The sequence below is a fragment of the Gadus morhua genome, chromosome 9, assembly GCF_902167405.1.
Source record: "Gadus morhua chromosome 9, gadMor3.0, whole genome shotgun sequence".
In the NCBI taxonomy this organism is placed as follows: Eukaryota; Metazoa; Chordata; class Actinopteri; order Gadiformes; family Gadidae; genus Gadus; species Gadus morhua.
In genome coordinates this window covers 24,161,805-24,184,917 of record NC_044056.1, presented here as the reverse complement: position 1 = coordinate 24,184,917, position 23,113 = coordinate 24,161,805, and the positions used below count along the sequence as shown (strand labels likewise).

Here is a 23,113-nt window from a genome sequence, read left to right as displayed (position 1 = left end):
CAGGCAAAACACATTAGCACTGGTGCCCCCCAGGGGTGTGTATTATCACCTCTGTTATATTCTCTGTACACTAATGACTGCATATCACACAGTGAATCAGTGAAAATGCTTAAATTTGCTGATGATACAACCTTCATAGGGCTGTTTTCAGGGGATGATTACACTGCCTACAGAATGAGGTCCTTTCCCTAACTGAATGGTGTTCCAACCACAACCTAGAGCTAAATATTGCAAAAACTAAGGAGCTAGTGGTGGACTTCCGAGGACAGAGGAAGTAGACCCCGCCCCTGTCCATCAATGCGGCGGTGGTGGAACGGGTAGACAGCTTCAAATTTCTGGGCACAATAATCTCCTCCTCTCTGAAATGGGTAGATAACATAACTGCTATTATTAAAAGAGCCCACCAGAGGCTCTTTTTTTCCTCCGCCAACTAAAGAAGTTTGGGGTGGCCTGCAAGGGGATGCAGCAGTTCTACCAAACCACCATTAAGAGCGTCCTTACGTTCTCAATCACAGTCTGGTTTGGCAACTATACTGTCCAGCAGAGGATGCAACAGACAGGATTGTCCATACAGCCTCCAAGATAGTTGGCTGCGGTCTCCCTCCCATCTCAGACATCTACGAGGCCCGTATCCACAGGAGAGGCCTGAAAACTCTTTTGCTCGGACCGCGTTAAACACCGCTTGCAGTTATATTATTTATGTTGAAATCCTAAATCTCTGACCGTATATTGACTGCACTGATATCGCACCATTTCTTCCCCTTATATTATTATATTAAATTGAATTGTTATGCTGTATACTTAACAGTATATTAATATTTTGTACTGTTTTCTATTTTCTGTTTTCTTTTTAATATATTAACAATAGCTTAAGTGTTGAGTGTTGTACTTTGAGAGCAAAGGGTTAACCAAAGTCAAATTCCTTATTTTTTACGCAAACCTGGCCAATAAAGCTGAATATGAACTAGTGTTCATATCCCCCCCCCCCCCCCCCCCTTCTCTTTTGTGTCATCAAAAGCAGGAAGTGCTAACGGTAGAAACTGATCTCTCCCTTCTCAGGGGAAAATGAGGGAATGATGCACGACCATTAAAAAATAGGACTGAGTTTCTAACTATACAAAGCGTAATGCAAATGGGTGAAGTGTTCCTCTAAATCCCTCCTTTGCCTGGCTTTACTTCCCCTTCCCAACGTTGCAACCTTGGCTCAGTTTGTGTATTTCAGACAGTGATATTTGTCATGGTGTTTAGAGGATGCAGACCCATCACTTGTTCAGGTTGACTATACAGATTTCTGCTCAATGTAATATTTTGTCTTTTCTGAGGTTCATAGCAAAGAATTTGCCACATTGTTGGACACTAAATGAGTGAAACAAGAACGCTTCAGCAGTGACAGATATCGCTGAAGGCCACAAGTATTTGTCCCCACCTCAACACAGTGATGGCTACAAAAGTGGAAATGTGCTAGGCTATCTCCCCTTTCCCTTCCTGTTGGAGAGGACATGCCTGAGCTGAGAGAGAGGGAGAGCATGCGCATGACGGAGACTGCTGTTACAAGTCATGATATCATCTTTCACATTCCAGAGGACAGCAGGGTGTACAGCCAACACCAATAACAGTCACCAACAACACAGTCACTTAGACACAGCCGGAGTTCAACCAAACTTTAACACACACACACACACACACACACACGCACGCACACGCACACGCACACGCACACACACACACACGCAGTTTGGCACCAAACTTTATCTCACACACACACATGCACACACGCCCATGCCCCACCCATTCACGGTCCATGTTTACACCATGTTCATATTCTTCCCCCCTCCAGTGCTGGTGAATAGGGAGCAGTGCTGAGAAGGTAAATAGTTTTGGAACCACTGATCTATACCAATAAAACCCTGGTGACATGAGTCCAGGGTGAGTTTTGATGAGCCCTGACCCACTATATTTATTCACCATGTACTGCAGGGGGCTGCGTAATATACCAAATATCACGCACAATAACAAATTGGAATTTCAATTTGAATAGCAATTCTCTCTCTCTCTCTCTCTCTCTCTCTCTCTCTCTCTCTCTCTCTCTCTCTCTCTCTCTCTCTCTCTCTCTCTCTCTCTCTCTCTCTCTCTCTCTCTTTGAGAAGTTATTTAAGGAGAGTTTTTAGTCATGAATGACAAATGAAATCACTGAGCCTCTCGTAACTTGCGTTCAAGTGCCACCTTGTGGCGAATGTAATATGTTCATGTGTTATGGATCCATAGGTCTACTTAAAGATTCAGACTGATTCAGACTTTTGGCATATTTCAGATTCAATGTACATTTGAAAAACAAGAATAGGCCTATACAGGTAGCCGCAATGTACGTTTAGAGCGCAAATTCTGATTAAACTCAACAAATTCAATAAGGCATTGTCGGATAAAGGTTTGAAGGAGACTAATGTATGGGCTACTACTCTGTACTCTGCGCATTATCTAAATTAATAAGTGTGGTCTACTTGGATGTATTGGGTTGATATGGCCCTACTGGATATATTGTGTTGCTATGGCCCTACTGGATGTATTTGGTTGCTATGGCCTGACTTGATAATTTAATGGGTTACTATAGGCCTACCGGGGCACCATGGCTGGATGGATAGATCACGTGACTGGAGCATCTGCCGCTTGGACGACACTCGCAGCATCGCGGTATCCGGGCGAGATAACGCTGTGCGCCTTTAAGAGCGATCCCTCCTGCACTAAGCCCATCCATCGCTCTGCTCCTAGGCGCCATGTCGGCCAGCTCCGCGTTCAGCGATGAGAAGGGAGGCTCGTCTAGTGTCGGGGAGCCGGAGTACGGCCACGACCCGGCCAGTGGGGGCATCTTCTCCTCCGACTACAAGAGGTACGAGTTTGGTGGATGTGTGGACGCTGTTCCACGGCAGTCTAGAGAAGCCTTGTCCGTGGTGCCGTATGGGAGGGGGAGGTGCAATGGGGATGTAATTTCCTGGCTGCTGAGATATATAGGAAGTGTGTTTCATTGGGCTACATGGTGCAGCCTAAGGAACGCCAGGTGTCTGCACACACACTTTGTGTTATTATTGGAGCAGTGCGTGCATGAATCGGTTGTTGTTAACAACAGTTGACCTGCTTACGTTGGGCTGTCTGCTGTGATTTGCGGCTGAAGGATAGCTGACTTTGTCCTCCATACCTACTCTTTGCTCCGGAGAAGGTGGCGTCTGGTCGCGTTCCGTTTGGATTGCCTTTGCAATGTGTTTTAATGGTATCCATGGTTTATAAATTCAATGTAAAACCCCTGGGCGATACATACACACAGGCCAACCTACTCGATCCCAGGCGTTCAGATCTGGACTGGAACGGCATGCCCATCATGAGCGTCATTGGCGAGAAAGAGGGCGGGACTTTCAGCTACATAGGATTAGCGGAGAAAAGAGGGCGGGACTTTTCATAGGGTTATCCATTTCCGTTACATGGAGATGTAGAATGCTTTTTCGAAATTGTCGTACAAAGTCCATATTAAATCGCTTTGACGTTTTTTGGTGTTATTGTCCTTTTCGTATTATTTCTTGTTCCATGGTCAGTAAACAGGTGTACTTCGCTCATATTAATTATGAGAGCGGAATTTGCGTAGCGTTTGAACAGGATAACGGTATAACCGATGATCCTCTCCCAGCCCACAGGCCCTGGTGTCGGTGGCTGCTAGGGATTCAGCACCTCTAGTATGGACAGCTCATTGTTCTGCTGGTGGTACTTAATGCTACTTCTACTAAATATAACTCCTTGCTGAATATGAAAGCAGCAGGGGATGTTTAGAAAGTTCAGAAATAGATTATAGGCTATTACCTTAGCCCATCTAACACATTGGTGCATACTGTTAACTTTTTATATTTGACATTAGGAATTTTGTCACAGAGGGCAAATTAATTTAATACTGGTGCTGAATATTTTACCAAGGCAGAAGTATCTCTGATGAGAATGTTATTTTGTGTTTTCCTGGCATAGAGGGAAAGACAGAGGCTTCCAGCTACACACACTTACTTTAAACAACATATTCCAACTGCTGTTCTGTGTTGCATATTTATATTTGTACTTTGATAAATAAAACCATTCAAACAAATCAGCTACAACTCATGTTGTCATTACATTGTGGCGTTGTTTACAGCATTATGGAAAAGCCCCCGAGCAGAATTCACACTGGAGACTGAAACCCAATATGTTGGCATCAACAACCTGACCCTTCTCACTATAAGGCCCTTTAATTTAATTCTACTGATTCTGGCTGGCTTTAAATTGTGAATGTGATTACTGACTCGTAGATATTGTTGACTGGATTTTGACTCCACATCCTGAGCCAGCATCCTTCTGAAAAACGACCCCAACTAGCGTTGGCTGGAAGGGGTCCGTCCCTCTAGTCTGGCTCCGCTCATCATGACATGTTAACAACACCCCTGTTGTCATGCATGTCATGAGACTCGTTTAAGTGGCGTGCTATAAATTCTTGATGTTATCTTCGAGAAAGATGTCTGAGCTCAACTGACGCCTTAATGACCGGTACTTTGGTTAAAAGTCTCTGAGATAATGACTAAATAGTAAATAGAATGGCATGTATTTTTTCAGCAAAATCCATCATTAGATCATAATAACATTATAATATCTAGACAATAAATTATTCCGGGCCAAGGTTATGTGGCATTGAATGCAGAGACCAACCATTTAAATGAATCACATTGAGAGATTATCTGAGATGCTGATCTAGTGTTAGGCGCCTGTGTGAATAGAATCCCTGCTTCAAGCAAACTGAATGTTTCTGTCAGCAGGGGGCTCCGAGTCATTGGCACTAATACAACACTGATGGGAATGGATGACTTTCACTTTCTGCAATAGAAAACAGCCTCCCTCCCTTTATGCCATTCATAATAGTCTCATATGATATTTTCTTGCTTAAAAGGCAGTTTATGCATGCTCTTTACATCTTCTATTATGTCACGGCCCCATGTGGACAAAACAAGGTACAACTGAATGGGGTTTATCCTCAGCAGACAAAATGATAAAAGGCACCTGCAGCGTTCTCTACTGTCAATGACAACCGTTCTTCATGACTGCAGCGCCCCATAAGCCGCAGCCGGTGAACGGGTTCCCCTATAAGCAGTGACAGTGATGGCCCTGCCTGTATTGTGGAGTCCTGTTTCCTTGGAAACACCATCCTTTCTCATGGCTGATGACTCTCCGGTAGGACTGTGTTATCTGCTCATCCCTGCTCATTCATGATCATTTCTCATAATTCTCTATCCCTTTTTGGATGACCTGAATACAGATGTAGGGATTAAGTCTCGTTCTTTTCTAGTATGACGTGTCCACGGTCACACTGGCAGTGCCACTGGTTGGCTGCTTTAAAGGGACACTTCACTCATTTGCATTAAGCTTTGTATTGTTAGAAACCCATTTTCATTGGCATTTTTTGAATGGTCTTGCATTCCCTCATTTTCCCCTGAGACGGGAGAGATCCGTAACTACCTCTAACACTTCCTGCTTTAAATTGTGCTAAATTAAGATTTTTCCGTCTTTTAAAGCAGGAAGGGTAATGGGGGGGGGGGGGGGGGGGGGGGGGTCTCTAACGAACTACAAGCACTAGTTCCTCACTTTCAAACTCGCCTAGGGGGTGGGACCCACTAACACTAAAGACCTATAGATCAGATCAGTGCCAGATTTAGGGGTGTATGGTATAAAAACGGTATAGAAAGTACACCGGTGTGAATTTGCGCTACGTTACCGTGTGAACGGTGTGACCGGTAGAATACACGAGCGCTACAAAAGCAATGATATAGTACCAGAGACGCAGTTGTTTATTCGTAAATGGACTTACCACCATGGTCACGCCCGATCTCGTTTGATTTCAGAAGCTAAGCATGGTCGGGCCTGGTTAGTACATGGATGGGAGACCACCTGGGTAAACCAGGTGCTGTAAGTGTTAACGGGTGGTGGCCAATAGGTGGTACTCTTCCCTCTGGCCTTAACATCTATCCCCATTGCCCCAGTGCAGTGACGGGTACACTGTGCTGTGGAACGTGCCTTCCTTCAGAGGAGTCTTAAAACCTTGATCCTCCCTCACTGTGGTCATAAAGGAACCCAAGGCACTGATCGCAAAGAGTAGAGGCTTCCCCGGTGTCCTGGCCCAACCAGGCACCTTCAATCTGGCCCCCTGATCTTCCTCCTGTATAATATATAATGGCTGACTCCTTAATTCCCTTACTGTCCACCTCAAGCTGGTGTGTGGTGAGTGGTCTGGCGCAGAATGGCTGCCGTGCATTACCCATGTGAGTGCTACAGACTGGTGTTGGTGAATGTGGTCCCCGCCTTCACTGTAAAGCGTCTTTGAGTGTCTAGAAAAGCGCTAATCCAATCCATCCTCATCCATCCAAATATTATCCGGTGCACACAGCTTTTGGCCATGTTCTCTAAGATATAGTCCCGGAGCTCCGGCGGGAGACCTGGAGTTCTTTATCAAAATGATACAATATAATATTTGACATCTATAATATGATATATAATATCAAAGGCAAAACGTGTGAGCCTCTGTATGAAATTATCAATAAATGCTGCGTCGGGATCTCTGAAGGCTCCGGTCCTTCCACATCAATCTGAAGTCGAGGTCCTTCTCCACCATGTCTGAGACTCAATACACAGGGCTTATTTGCAAACCCGCACCCGCCTGTACCCGCGTATTGCTTTCCGCACCCGACCAGACCCGCTATAAATTGATACCGACGCCCGACCCGCACCCGATGGAAAATTAGACGTTGGTAACCGAACCCGTGCAGGACTCTGGCCGAGATAACCCTCACAACAAGTCTTTTCTTGTTGTGGGAATACTAGAGAGGTCTGAGAACCCGACGCAGTCTTCAATTCATAATACCATCTGGAGGCGCACACAGCTTTTGGCCGTGATATTATATATTATATTATATAGATACCTATATATTCTATAATATAATATTATTTAGACATAGAGCTCGAGAACTACGCAAACAGCAACAATCTCTTCTCCTCCATGCTGCAGCTCACTCTGGACTGCAGGGAGTGAACGCTGATTGGCTGTTATTTTACGTCCCTCAGTTATTTAACGTTGATTAGGATTGTGGGAGTTCTCGTCTTCAATCCACAAGCTCCAAAAAGTCTGTTTTGCTCAGGTCAAGAAGGCACCAAATTTATGTTACTATTCGACTACATATATGACCCACTTTTAATACTCCACCGGTATAAGTATCCACTGGTGAAATTCTCCTCTAAGAGGCAGTCTGCTTCAACAGGCCTGCAACACGACTCCAGTCGCACACATGTTGTCTTTGGGCTGGGATTTCTCTTTCTCTGAGAATAAAGTGATATAAAAGATACCCAAGGCAACCCAAAAACCCTTTTAAGTAACTGGGTTTTATTAGACTTCATTCAGTGAAGGCCAACGTTAATTTCAAGGCTGCTTTTGTGCGTATGTATAAATTGTTCATGTTTATTTTAAGCTACGCGCAGTTAGCAGTGACTAACTCATGTTCCGACTGCAATTAAGGCATCCATATTGAACTCATGTTTAGTAGGTTTTTGTTGAATGTGCTGAACATTGTCAATTCATCAATGAAACAATTAATACGGTATCAGTATACAAATTGTAAACTAACCCCTAGAAATAAGTTTCATGTAATGCATCATAACCTATAACTGTGACTGTTGAGTTATTAACTTGGTCATTAACTCAACCAATCGGTTATCATGAGTTTGCAACTAATACAGCAGTCCTACTATGTTATAGCAGAACCTCTGATCCAGCAGTCCTACTATGTTACAGCAGAACCTCTGATCCAGCAGTCCTGCTGTCTTATAGCAGAACCTCTGATCCAGCAGTCCTGCTGTCTTATAGCAGAACCTCTGATCCAGCAGTCCTACTATGTTACAGCAGAACCTCTGATCCAGCAGTCCTACTATGTTACAGCAGAACCTCTGATCCAGCAGTCCTACTATGTTACAGCAGAACCTCTGATCCAGCCGTCCTACTATGTTACAGCAGAACCTCTGATCCAGCAGTCCTACTATGTTACAGCAGAACCTCTGATCCAGCCGTCCTACTATGTTATAGCAGAACCTCAGATCCAGCAGTCCTACTGTGTCTTGGTTTGGCAGCTGGGCCAGAGACTGCCAAAGGTGAAAAAGTCCTTTGTATCCTGGCTCGTTAAGGAGATGTTCTGCCAAAGGAAACTAATTTGAACATGTGGATAAAGCTTTAATAAGGTTTTTTAATAAGTATATTTCTACAGCGCCCAGTTTCCAAGCTGTTTATTGAGACCTTTAGACCCTTTTTTACAGTCTAGTATGGCTGACTGAGTCTGTGGTAAACAAATGTCCCAGATCCCTGCCTCAAGCGCTGTGATTGGTCCGAACAGATGAAGCGAGTGATGCGCCCCATCCGAGGCAGATTTGAGTTCTCTTCTGCCATCAGAATTGAGATTTTAATAGAAAGTCAGATTTTCGTAACTAGCAAACACCAAATCTAGACATGCTATGAACAATGTCTGACTTTGAGAGCCTCTCACTCACATTCTTTGTGACACATGTTGCACATCTTGTATGTCAACAAAAGCAAGAGAGATAGTGAGATGTAAATATAGCGAGAGACAGAGAGGAAGAGGGATGCATTTAGACAGAGAGAGTTGAGAGTGAGAAAGGAAGACAGACAGAGAGAGAGAGAGAGAGAGAGAGAGAGAGAGAGAGAGAGAGAGAGAGAGAGAGAGAGAGAGAGAGAGAGAGAGACAGAGAGAGAGAGAGAGAGAGAGAGAGAGAGAGAGAGAGAGAGAGAGAGAGAGAGAGAGAGAGAGAGAGTAAGAGAACGAGAGACCTGCTCCATCATGACGCAGATGTGAAAGCTGACTCATGTTAGAAGAGAAGGAAGAAAAGTGGAATATTAAATGATTTGTGGCAAAAAGATGTTTCCTGAGGGCCCACAGAGATGAAAGGAGCGAGAAGGAGAAGAAATAAGACCAGAAAGAGGGACCCCAGAGAGTAATAAAGGAGAAGAAAGGGGAGAGAATGATAGAGAAAGCTGGAGAGAGAGACAGAGAGAGATACAGAGAGAGACAGAAATTAAATGAACCAGAGAATTTACATGCAAATGCAAAAGGCGGAGATAAGGACATTGAAGGATGCTGTGTGTGTGTGTGTATGTGTGTGTGTGTGTGTGTGTGTGTGTGTGTGTGTGTGTGTGTGTGTGTGTGTGTGTGTGTGTGTGTGTGTGTGTGTGTGTGTGTGTATGTTCATGTGTGCATGTTTGTGTGTGTGCGTGCATGTATGTTTGTGTGTGTCTGTATGTATGTGTGTGTTTGTGTGTGTAGGGGAAATGATCACAGAGGCAGAATGTCAACATAACAGAGCAGAACGCCAGATCATAGAGAGAGAGAGAGAGAGAGAGAGAGAGAGAGAGAGAGAGAGAGAGAGAGAGAGAGAGGATAAAGCAACAGTGTGTGAATTACGGTGTGAGAGCGGAGTGAGAGGGAGTGTGCATTCGGAGGGAAATATTGTGATAGAGGAGCGAGGGAGTGAGAGAGCAAGAGAGCGAGACAAAGAGAGACGGTGGTTCTCTGTCCTCGGCAGCGTTGCATGAAACCAGCCGAGCATTAGTAGGTGGAGCTAGAGAGGAGAGGAGGTGGAGCTGTGAGAGGAGAAGCTGGTGACAAATTGTACTCCACACCCCTCTCTCTCTGTCTCTGTCTCTCTCGCAGTCCCCTCTCCTCTTTCGCCCGGTCAGCATCTGCCTCTGGATGTGTACAGTAAGACACGTTCCTCTGGGATGCTGTGAGATCCAGGGACACGGAACAGAACTCCACTGGTGGGCGAAGACTTACGGCGACAAGCCCTGATGCACCTCATTCAGGAACACAGCTGGCACGATCTGGAATACGTTTGGTCTCGGCTCGTGGATTGGAGTATTGACAGCTGCTATAGAAAAAACAAAAACCTGAAGCATCTTGGAAAACTTGTGTGTCTAATCGCGGAAGAAGATTTGCTGATTAAGTTTTGGATTGCGATCCTTTCACAATCCCTGCTTCCAGCAGGCGCCAGTGTCTTGGAGTAGTAGTGTCAGTATTTCTTGGCCGCTCTCTCATTTGTCCTCATCCTCACTTTCCTACACTAGCTCTCTTGCGCTCTCTCTCACCTCTCACTCTCTCTGACCGGAGCAGCAACAAGTGGTGGGTTACCTCCTCACTCCCCCTGCCTGCAGCGCTCCTCGTTGTATCCTCTAGGCTTCCTCTTTCGAGTCCTCTTTGATTCCTCGTTGGCTTCCTCGTTGGCTTCCTCATTGGGCTCTTTTGGATTCCTCGTTGACTCCTTTGTTGACTTCTTGGCCTTTCTGAGTTCCTCCTTGGTATCCGGTTCTTCAAGATGACTCCCATGCAGAAGCTGCTGCAGCTGCCCGTCAACGCGGTCAACATGGTGAAGACGGTGCAGAACCAGGTCCAGGGCTTCCAGGAGGAGGACAAGAGCCCTGTGCTCAGCCCCGACGGAGCCCACCAGGCCTGGTACAGCGCCCTGCAGCCAGACGAACTCCGCCACCTCCGCTCCGGGGGCTCCGGTGGCGGCGGAGGAGGAGGACACAACTCTGAGGAACGTGCCCCGCTGGAGGAAGGTGGAGGTGGTGGTGGCGGCCAGACCCAACCCCTGCGGTAGGACGCCAGAGGGAACCGGGGCTTGCAGCTCTATACATGAGCATCACATCTACACTCAGTGTGGCCTTACCGGGCATCAGGTGTCACCATAGAGGAGCGGTTTAAAGTGGATTAACAACCTTAGCATTTCAAGAAATTGCACAAGCTGGCAAATACATCTTATGCATTTGTGGCTTGCATTTTTGTGTTTGCAGTTTTATATACAAACATATGGTGAGAAACTGTCTCTGGGGCTGTACGTCCATGAGGCTGAAACACACTTAGCCCGTTCAGAGGCACCTCAAAATAATAGCTGAGGTAGGTAACTGGAAGTTTTGAATTAATTTAACTTTTTAATTAACATTTAAAGTCGCTCAGAGGAAAGGCATTGTCTGCGGTCTGTTGGTCTAGCATCTCAATGATCTCAATTATGCAGCAATCACATTGCAATTTACAATTTTGTCCAGATTCATGTTCCCTCGCTGAAGGACAGTGGGAGTTGGTTATTGGCGATCGGCCCTAGTAGTTTTCGACTGTGAGATCCAGCCCTCTTTCCACTACACTCTCCTTCCTCACACCACAGGACCCTCACAATCCCCTCTGATTTGAGTGTCAAAAAAGGCCTTTCCTTGCCTCAACCTCCTCTAAGAGGGAGTGTTTCAGCAGGTTAGCCGGAGTAAGCTATCCTTAACCTCCAGACTCCAGGGAGTGTTTCAGCGGGCTAGCCAGGGTTAGCTAACCGTAACCCCCAGACTCCAGGGAGTGTTTCAGCGGGTTAGCCAGAGTTAGCTAGCCTTAACTTCCAGACTCCAAGGAGTGTTTCAGCTGGTTAGCCAGGGCTGGCAGACCACAGGCTGTGCTTCAGGTAACCCGAGTGTCGCGGGCGTGTGCAGACCTACCTGGTGGGTTCAATAATTCAGGGCTGCTTGTGAATTCAGTCGTTGATTAGCTGAACGACTCAATGGAAACAAGAGTCCTGTCCTGGGTGTTGGGTGACGGTACAGCGCCCTACATACAGCATGCATGATATGGTCCAGACGCGCCCCTTCATACAGCATGCACCATACGGTCCAGATGCGCCCCAACATACAGCATGCACGGTACGGTCCAGATACGCCCCTACAAACAGCATGCATGGTACGGTCAGGTTCCCCCCTACATACAGCATGCATGGTATGACCCGAGTTCAAAGGGTATATTTAGTGTCTCAACAACACACTAATTTAGAATGATGTCACTAAACAAAATGTCAGCCATATTAAACATTGTATTCAATTGAATATCATATATAAGAGGTCAAAGTGAAATCAGAAGAGTGCTCCAAATGTCTGGTGAATTTAGTCTTTACTCTTTAAAGACTAAAGGTGAATGTTTGAGAATATGTTCATTCTTGGCAAGTCCATGGCATCCATTACGCTGTAGTAAGTCAAAGACCTGGCGACGGTGCCTTAAGAGTAGATCATGGATTTAAAGGTTGTATCAGCGATGTTAGGTGACTTCACTTCTGTTGGTATTCGAAGCGAGATCCCAAACTAACGGAGGCGGCTCGCCCCTCCCTTCCGTGTTTCGTGCATCCAGTAAAAACTATCATGAACGCAGAAGCAAAACCAAGACCCACCACTTGTCGGTGATTGGTTGGAATACTATTTACTTCAGTTTTGAGTGGTTGGTTGTACCATTTTCTTTTCTGTCCGATCTCAGAGCATTTGCTGCCTAAAGAGACGCATTTTTTGACGGTCTGCTTATGGGGCGGGCTTATGTGTCTTCTTGATTTGTACTTTCACATCATGCATTTTATTTGAATAAATTGTATTAACATGATAATTCACATCAGGACATTCATCTAAAATTACTTAGGCTCAAGTTTTAAGTAAGTGTGTTGTGTTTGTGTTCTTGTTTCAACAGCATCACCATTTATACAAACCCATTTACTTATATATTATATTGTGACCTGGTTCTGATCAAGTCCAAAAATAATCTACAACACCCAGGCTTTTAATAGGCATTGTCCGTGGTTCTTGATCATATTCTGCTTGATGATTCCTTTGAGAAAATCCTGATTTAAAATTAATAAGAATAAACGTAGGCCTACCTATTTGTTTTGTGAATTAATAATAATAGTGCGTGCGTGCGTGTGCGTGCGTGTGTGTGTGTGTGTGTGTGTGTGTGTGTGTTTACTGCCCTAGCCCCTTGTTTTGTGCTGCGGCAAGACAGGCAGGAATTCACTCTCTGCCATTTATTGCATTCTTTGTTGCCGTGGAAACTAGTTTGGATCTCTTGCGAAGTCATCCCAGGATCCTATTTAATGTCACCCCACCTCCTAGCCCATACACACACGCACGCACGCACGCACACACACACACACACACACACACACACACACACACACACACACACACACACACACACACACACACACACACACACACACACATAAAGCTGAGAGCTGGGAATCATTTCATTAATGGAACCATCTTAGCCCCCCACTCCCTTCCTCTTCGCCTTGGTTTATAGTCCTGGAGGTTTATTGGAGTCAGACTCATACACACACACGCACACGCACACGCACACGCACACGCACAGACACGCACACGCACACACACATACACACACAGTCTCAACACACACACACACACACAGTCCCAACTCAACACACACACAAACACACACAAACACAGAAAGTTCTAACTCAACACGCACACAAACACAAACACATACAGCAGTCCTAACTCAACACACACACACACACACACACACACACACACACACACACACACACACACACACACACACACAAATACACACACACACACACACACACACACACACACACACACACAGTCCTAACTCAACACACACACACACACACGGTCGAGCAAACGGGAGAGTCTTGAATTGGATGTTGTTTTATTTACAGTTTTTTTCAATTGCTTAAGCAGAAACAACTCAGAGCCTTTGCAAAATGAAACACTCATGTCAAAACGATGCACTAATTGATCGAAACCATATTGTCACCTGTTGGATTGAAAATATTACCATATAATGTTTTTACGTATGCTTAAATAGCAAACAACACACAATACTTTACAGTTACAACAAATACTGCATTTGTACCCAAATGTATTTGCAGTCTGCTGTAAATCACAGCAAACAGGATGAAATATATCTTCAAGGAACAGGTTGTCCGTATCGCCAACTCGATTTACAGTTTTTTTCAGTCGCTAACAAGCGTTTTTCTAAACAGTAGTCACATTTTCAAAACTCTAAACACGATTAGCACAACATCGGTCCTTTGTGGCCATACCATTCACACATTTCATGTTGTTTTCACACAATATGCAGTCAGTGAACACATTTATATAATGCTTACATTTTCTTAACAGACAAGCTATACCTCCAAACAAAATTATGGATTGTTTTTGTATTATTTACAAATGTTAACACACAACATCCCACAATTGCAAACACAATATTCCAAACCTTAGATACAGTATAAAAACCTCTGCTTATGTAATACAGTAATATCAGTTCTAAAACAATATATCTCAGCTGATAATAAACAAACAATTGAATAATTGACACACAGCTGATGTATGTTGGGTGTATTGGGTCAACCACAGCTGATTCCACTCTGGCTTAGAATCAATGGCATTACTAAAAGGAGGACTTTGAGGAGTGATGTTTTTGGAAACAGAAACCGAAAAAGATGTCTGGACGAGGAAGAGTTAGAGCAAGGGGCCCAGGGAGAAGAGCAGGCCCAGTGAGAGGAGCAGTGAGAGGTGAAGTAGTGAGAGGAGCAGGAGTAGTGAGAGGAGCAGGAGTAGTGAGAGGAGCAGGAGAAGTGAGAGGAGCAGGAGTAGTGAGAGGAGCAGGAGTAGTGAGAGGAGCAGGAGTAGTGAGAGGTGCAGGAGAAGTGAGGGGAGCAGGAGAAGTGAGAGGAGCAGGAGTAGTGAGAGGAGCAGGAGTAGTGAGAGGAGCAGGAGTAGTGAGAGGAGCAGGATTAGTGAGAGGAGCAGGAGTAGTGAGAGGAGCAGGAGTAGTGAGAGGAGCAGGTCCAGGGAGAAGAGCGGGCCTAAGGAGAGGGCAAGGTAGAGGTATAAGAATGCGTGGTGGTGGCATTCTAAGGGCTACAAGGGCAGTGATGAGTGATGGAATTTGTGCCACTATCATTGACCATGTGATAAACCACGGTATTTCACTAAGGGAGGCTGGTGAAAGAGTACAGCCCAATTTGGGGCGGTCAACGGTTGCGTCAATTATACGCATCTTTCAACAAACCATCAGGTAAGTTTGCATTTTACATGGATTGTTTCTATTCTCACTTGACATGTCAATGAGGCCATACAGTAATGCATATGTTGATTTTTTTTGTCCCTCAAAAGAATGCAACGTCTTCCTCCCTCTGGGGGAAGAGGTAAGCTCCTTAATCATCAACAATAGCTTGCCATAGTAGATATGGTTGTTGCAAATAACGCAATTAAACTGCATGAGATTCAAAGCAGAATTTTGGAGGACCAAGAGATATTTCACAATATCAATAGCATCAGCCTCGCAACCATTACGCGGACATTGTCCAAACACAGAGTGCGGATGAAACAGCTCTACACTGTTCCCTTTGAGAGGAACAGTGAGCGAGTCAAGGTGCTACGACAACAATATGTCCAACAATATGTCAATGTACAGTTCTATAAGCTTTGCACTTTTCAAGTAGGTAACCTACTCAGTAATAGGTTACAGTACTGTATGGTATATAGTACTATAATGGCATGATTTATATACATTTTGTTTCAGAGAGTTATGGAATTGGAGGCCAACCAGGCCCCTCATGAATTCGTATACGTGGATGAGGCAGGATTTAATCTGGCCAAAAGGCGTCGACGTGGAAGAAATGTCATTGGAAAAAGGGCCACAGTTGATGTTCCTGGACAGAGAGGGGCAAATATCACTATGTGTGCGGCAATTTCAAATGCAGGATCACTCCTCCACAAATGTCAGGTTGGACCTTACAACACCGAGCGCCTCCTTGCTTTTCTCGATGATCTCCACCAGCGCCTGGTTCCAGAGCAGGATCAGGAGGGTGAAAACAGGAGGACCTTCGTTATCACCTGGGACAACATGGCCTTCCATCACTCACAAGCAGTTACAGCATGGTTTGAGGTCCACCCAAGACTGATTTGTCTATTTCTTCCACCCTATTCACCTTTCCTCAACCCCATAGAGGAGTTCTTTTCTACATGGAGGTGGAAAGTCTATGACCATCAGCCACATGACCAGTTGTCCCTCCTTGAAGCCATGGATGCTGGCTGCAGGGACATCACAGTTGATGATTGTCAAGGGTGGATCAGGCATTCCAAGCGGTTTTATCCAAGGTGTATCGCCTTGGATAACATCAGATGCGATGTGGATGAAAACTTGTGGCCTAACCCTGAAGATCGCAGGGATTAGATAAAGGAATTTTGTGCTTTTTTTTAGTTCTCCCTTTTTACTGGGCTTTTTGCTGTTGCTTTTTTGTTCATGGATATTTTGTTAACTTTACAGTAAACAATACTGTAAAACGTTTTCTGTTGTATCATGCTGTAAACAGTATTTCTACTATACCTCCTGTACAGTGGCGATTTTGGTTTGGAAACTCTGGTGGGGCCCATGCAGGAAAATATTATAACGCAATCCAGAAATACCACATAATACTACCATCACAACAAAAACAGTAGCAAGTGACAGAGGGGACCAAAATTGCAGCTGAATAATGCCATCACTCAAACGCGAATCTGACAACATATATTAGGCTATTATAGCAATAGCACCACCAAATGGCAGCGTTCAAGATCTCACAATATCAAAACTCAAGAAAACAACAACGTGGCAACAATAAAAACACAACGGCGCACACCCTTTACACAGCAATCAATATACAAAGCCACCACTCACAATATACCAAAAAAAGAAGAAGTATGGTTTAAGTTGTATTAAGTTTGCAGGCCACCATACTGTACAATTAACAATGAATCTAGCCTGATAGAGTGGTTGCCTATTCAGACCTGGATAATCCTGGGTGAAAATTTAAGTAAGTTTGGGCTAAGATGGTAATTACCTGTGCTTTAAGGACAGTGCTGTCTGGTCTCCTTTGTGTGGCTGAGATGAAACACAAGCATTTTTTTCCGCTTGAACCACTCCTGGTTGAACGATCTATTCTTGTCCTTTCCCTCTTGAATAATGATTAAATCCGTCGGGCGATGTGGTCCCAAACGTTTTATCTCCAACTTCTGTTCAAGTGCTAAATCTCACATGAGACAGATACTCAACACGATTCATCATTTAATGAATGAAACGTCCATTTGTTGTTATTTACTGTAACTGTAACAGTAACTACGTTAGCTAGCTAGCAAGATCTGATCGGCTCCCGCCGTAAACCCCGCCCTTTCTACAAATCCGCCAATGAGAAGAGCTTTGGGGCACTAAACTTCTGGCCCCACCGCCGAAACAGAAGCGGGCGCTGCGCACGCGCTTGCTCACGCAACAGCACCAGTTTTCTACACTGCAGCAGACAGGGCCATCTCGGCTGGGCCCCACCGAGCGGAACAGACGAGACGGAGCAACGAACTATTTCACACACAACTACTACACTACAACAATTGCGTTCATCAAATTAAAACTGCGGACATGTAATTAATTATTAACAATTAATGTATTATTAACTTATGCTCAATGACATTTTTGAAAAACAAAAGAAAAGTATAATCGTGCCCTGCACGGCAGCGTTCTCTGGTGGGGCCGTGCCCCACTGGCCCCTAATGCAAAGACGCCACTGCTCCTGTAGTAAACAGTAAAGAAAAAAAAACTGATTCGCTTTTTACTGGAATGCTTTTGAATGTGAACATTACGTGTGGATATACAGTACAGTTCCCAACCAAAAGATTTGGCGTAAAAAACAGTGGATTGCATGTTTTGCATGCAAATACCTGTAAAACTGAAACATAAAAGTCTATGTAGTTTTTGTAATGTCCACAATAGCCAGTATTTTGAAACCTGGTGTACTTTGATTGGCTGCATGTTCCTTGTGAAGTGAAAACAAGAGTTATTCTTTGAAAGAATAATTTCATTTTGAGTCAGATGTCCAGTGTTTTGGTAAAGTTAGTGTGTGCAGAGAAAGATGTCTTCTATTTTGAAATGAAGAGTTAGTATATAGTTAACAAAATGTGCTTTTGAGAAGAAAATGATCTATTTGGCCAATTGTGTTTTGTAGGTGTAAGTCTGTGTTAAGAGTTTAGAAAAAGTATTTTAAGTATAGGTAAGCGCTCGTTAGCGATGGAAAAAAACGGTAAGACTGTTAGAACCACCCCCTTAACCAAAATGTTGAGGTTCTCACCTCAGGCCGGGGATTCAGATTTTCCCTTTTTGTAGGGGACCACTTACTTTTGCAATAGGACCAAAAACTCATTTTTGCCTAGGGTAATATCCTTGCTAAATTTGCACACTACTGAATTCCAGACTTCACTGTCTGTTGCCTCTGTGTCTTATGTATATTGGTCATTGTTGATATCTTAAAGTAATGTTTTTCTTCTGTGTTTTTACGTATCTGTTACAGTTGCCTGTTTGAAATGTACAAGTTTCCCTTTGGGTTAATAATAAACCTATTGTTACGGGATGAAAATAAGGAGATAACAGAAAATTGGCAATACTGTAAACAAAACATCTGTGACCCTTCTATAGCAAATTGCAGATTGCTAATTGCACAAAAACAAAAAGTTTAGAAATGTGATTGGCAGTGTGTTCTGTGTGAAAAGCAAGAGAGGGAATTTAGGAAGAGTGTGCAAGATATAGAGAATTATGTGTAGTGTTGTGAAAAATGTGTGTTTTGGAATGGGCATCTGAGTCCTAATGCAGAAAATGTGGTTGGACTTCAGCAGAATTGGATTGGCAGTTGGTACATGAGTTTCAGATTGTGCAAATAGTGTCTGATGTTCCGATTAATGTGTTTAAACAATTGTGAAAAACTGAAGTCAATCCATGATTCAGGACATGGTTGACTAGTGTTGGGCGAATTTCATTTGATACATTTGGTCCTGTGTATGTGTGTGCACGCAAGTTGGTGTGTAGGTTTGTGTGTAGGTGTATAGGTGTGCATGTGTTTAGTTGTGAAGTTGTGTGTCTAACTGTGTGTGCCTGCTTGCGTATGTGTGCATCCCTGTACTGTGTGTTTGGTATTCATATGGCTCGGGTTAACCCACAGCCCACCTATTTCCAAAGTGATTGCGTCCATACAATATGTGTGTTGTCCGCACCTGTGTGCATGTGTGTGTGCAAGACTTTAAAACAGAAAATGTGCATGAGCTTGCCTTTTTGCATGAGAGAGAGAGAGAGAGAGAGAGAGAGAGAGAGAGGGAGAGAGAGAGAGAGAGAGAGAGAGAGAGAGAGAGAGAGAGAGAGAGAGAGAGAGAGAGAGAGAGAGAGAGAGAGAGAGAGAGAGAGAGAGAGAGAGAGAGAGAAATTTGGTCCACTTCTTCGTGCATGTTCTCCTGCTGCAGGTCTTCCTCTTCCTCTTCGTCTACCTCCTTTTTCGCCTCTGTTGATTCCCCCTCTCACCCTCACTCTTCTTCCGGTTCTTTCCATTTTTGTTAAAGTAAAGGCAGGTGATCAAGTGGTCATCGCACGTATCTTTGCGTTTCCAGTCGATAGTATGTTGACATATTCTACAAAACACCTGAGTGATAGAAGTGTTTTGGATATTGTTCGGCTCTGAATTTGGGGTTAGAACCGAATTACGGGCGCTTCAACTTCTTCTTCGGCTTCTTGTTTCCCGGAGCGGGACCTATTGTTTGTGTGGTGGACCGGGGATTTTTTTTTAACATTGTTGTGCGAGTGACTGCTAAACATTCAGTGACGTTAATGTCACCTGTGTTGTTTCCCTTTTCCCTCGAAACTGAATTTCACCAAAATAATGGCGAATTCCGCTGCATTCCGCTGCATATTGTAAATGTGACGTCTGATGTGCCTTGTCCCTGTTGCATGTTATATGTGCTGAAGAACAGGAACCTGCTGGAAATCAGTTATTTTACTAAGACAGGCCCGTTTTAAATTGTAACTTTGTTACTTTTAATACTTTCCTGCTTAATAAAATAATAAAAAAAAAAAAAAAAAAAAAAAAAAAATTATCAGTTGATTCCGTTTTTATTGTCCAATTCCGTGATTCCGTCCGCGTTTTCGTTATCGCGGATTTCATAGGGCCCTAAAAATGGTCCTACCCCCTCTCCTTCAACGCTGACTCTGACTCCACCCATTCCAAGTACATGGACGCGCAATCACACAAGAGCGCGAACACAGATGCGCGAGAGTGGGCCAGGGCAGGCTAGCTAGGTTGGAGTTTAGGGTTGTATTCTAGCGCTAGGTCCAAATGTGGATTAGCAAGTAAACTAGCTCCAGTAGCTACCGCAGGATAACAACAAACCGAAGCTTGCTCTGGCACGAGCTTTGAGTACGTGCACGTGCACGAAGAGGTCACGCGCGGGGGGAGGGGGAGTGCAGTACAACCGTTTGATTGACGTATTTACTGTCCATTGCCACTCGGTGTTTCTGAAAATCATTGGCTGGAGTTTTTCGAGCCCTGCCCGTTCCACAGATGATTAACTTGTTTAATTTTCATGTCAGTAGGCTACTTCTAACTCAGTGGTTTTAAGTGTCTTTTTGTTCAAGGTGGAGGTACGAGTTATAGCAGTCCCTGCATCAAGTGCACCTCTTGAACGTGTGTTCAGCCATGGTGGGGTGATAATGTGACCGCATCATTCAGAACTCAGCGACAAAGTACTGTCAAATTATTTTTTTTGCAAATGCAATGCATTGTAAGTCGATGTATGTTGCGAGGCAGCAAGATTGCTACCAGCAAGGTAGCAATCTTTCAGGCTTGTGTATTACTATTTCCCCTTCCTACAATATGTGTATGTGATATTACTTTTGAAATATTATTTTTTTCATGTCTGATGCCATGTGTTGCAAATAATATTCTACAACATGTAGGGAGATTGAGTGATTGACTTGAACTGTTGTCGTATACAGCTACCTAGAGGTTCTATTTGATTCTGTTCCTAGGTTGGAGGTAATGATCATAAAAAACATTTTCAAACTATGCACATAATGGTTTTGGAATGTTTTGAATAGTGTGAGTTATTGTTATTGTTAAGACATTGTTATTGTTAATGTTGAAATAAAACTCAACTTATGAACCACTCTCTTTACCGATTTTTAAATGTGGAAACTGGGTTAGATCATCAGATTTTTGTATGACTTGACTTGTGACTTGCTTGACCTGAGCAATGACTTGACTTGTGACTTGCTTGATTCTGACCACAGTGACTTGGGACTTGCTTGAGACTTGAAGGTTATGACTTGAGACTTGCTTGTGACTTGCACATGAATGACTTACCCCAACCTCTGTTTGACAGTCAGTGCTTTGGAATTGCAAGGAAGTTTCATCGTGATATACTTCTGTGTCTAATGTATACAAGCGTGTTTAGTGTTTTGCAACACAAATCACTGAAAAAAGTGTGAGGTTGACATTGTGCTTATAGTGCTGTACATCTGAGCCAATGTTTTGCTTTTTCAGTGTAATCATCTGATAATTGTGTGATACTTTTGATTTTAGTGTGCAATCGAAGAAACTAGAGGATATGTTTATTTATTCATTTAAACTGTATCACCCCAAAACACATTAAATATTTGCCTGTTCATGAAGCACGACTATCTCACCTGGAATTATTCTAATCTGAGACTGTGAAGTTTTGGCCACTCTGACCTGTGCATTTGTGGTAAAATGTGTAATGGCTACATTCATTGAATTTGAAATCAAGGTTCAAGAGATTTCCTATTTCCGGAGTACTGAGGCTTGTTCTTGTGCTTGCTTGCTTTCAAGCCAATAAAACCCCTGTTGTTTGAAGGTCTTAGAAAACAGCATCTACACAATCATTCTCTCTCTTTCTTTCAGTCTGTGACATCTCAACGGCATAGTCGAAGCAGATCGTTTTAATATCTTGATGGGATGTAAAATTTATTTTTATGGATTTTTATGAACATTACTATAAATTCATCGTTTTTCTGGCTTTTGTTTTAATTAAACTCCAAACGATTTATTAACCCTTTTTTGCATAAATCTGTTGTAAGCACGGTAAAACTCACTTTCAGAAAGTATTTAATTATCAAAACCCCACCATACCTTGACTGACGTGGTTGTCTCAGTTAGGGTTTGGTTCAGTCCTGCGGTTTGGGTCTGTCAATAGTGTTTAGATGGTGAGGGAGGGGTGGAGATAGACCTTGTCAGCTTAGAGCGTGTGGGGAGTGGAGGCGGGTGTCAGCTTGGATCTCCTTCACTCATATCCTCTGCTGTTCTGTCTGGGACTGTAACACGCTGTCTTTCACGCTCACACCAAAGCCTCTGTTTACATATGCTAATAGGGGAAACAGTGCAAGGGATTTATTATAACATTAAGGGGCAGGTATAATTTAGTGATGCATCTTGCTGCTTTGACCTAACTGCCTTTTCATCATAAAAGTCAAGACTTTGATTTGCTTTGCTTTTATAGCTGAGAGCTGAGAGTTTATTTGTAATCAACTTACCGTAATTAAGAAACATTGTTTTAACTGTCTTGTACTTCTTTGAATTACAATGAATCCCATTTTTGGAGCCATGATCAGAACAGAGATTCATGCCACGATAACAAGCTGCAGTGGGTCGGGGAGATGTAATGATGATGATGATGATGATGATGATCATGATGATCATGATGATCATGATGATGACGACGATGGCCCAGTGTTGCTGATATTATGACTGTGGTGTGGTTGATGATGTCACGATGTTGCTGATTCAATATGTTGCTGATGATCCCCCTCCCTCCCCAGACACGATGACCTGAAGGAGATGCTGGACAGCAACAAAGACTCCCTGAAGCTGGAGGCCATGAAGCGCATCGTGGCGGTAAGTGAGAACAGCTAAATGTCAGCATGCAGGAGGAGGAAACGTTAGAGTTTGGGTCGGTCACTTGGTGCTTCAGAGGATTTAGTTGTCTTTTATAAAACGTAGGATGTGACACGAGTAGAACGCCAGGCTGGAGGATGTTTCTAAGTTGATACAACAAATATTTAAATATATACATTTAAATATTGAATATTACAATTGTGCAACCATTTACTATCAATGATTATAACAAATGATGAAACCTGCTGCCTGTCCGGTCCACCATACTGTGTTCCTGGGAGCCAGGAAACTGGGAACAGAAGGAACTGGTATAGTTCCCAACTGGGACCTGATTATGAACTATGTGGTTGGTTCATAATGGATGAATGTGAGATAAATGTGCAATGAGCTAAAACCTGCATTCATCCAGAGATCTGTCTGTCCAAGGAGATCTGTCTGTCTAAGGAGAGATCTGGTCCATGCT

The 23,113-nt window shown here is 43.7% G+C and overlaps 1 protein-coding gene and 1 pseudogene across 9 annotated transcripts in view; both read left to right on the top strand.

Moving 5' to 3' along the window:
• Nucleotides 1–2,662: 2,662 nt before the first annotated feature.
• Nucleotides 2,663–23,113, top strand: part of ap3b2 (adaptor related protein complex 3 subunit beta 2) — a 59,480-nt gene continuing 39,029 nt past the window's right edge. For 3 of the 9 annotated variants that reach the window (XM_030365115.1, XM_030365118.1, XM_030365117.1), the window contains exons 1-2: nucleotides 9,490–10,703; nucleotides 22,575–22,650. In XM_030365115.1, coding sequence (XP_030220975.1) covers nucleotides 10,423–10,703; nucleotides 22,575–22,650 — 357 coding nt within the window. In that variant the 5' untranslated portion in view covers nucleotides 9,490–10,422. Of the gene's footprint in view, nucleotides 2,885–9,489; nucleotides 10,704–22,574; nucleotides 22,651–23,113 lie in introns of those variants that run through there. The other 6 variants (XM_030365120.1, XM_030365121.1, XM_030365123.1 and 3 more) reach the window with 4 other exon arrangements.
• On the top strand, nucleotides 5,850–5,968 carry LOC115551607 (uncharacterized; annotated as a pseudogene).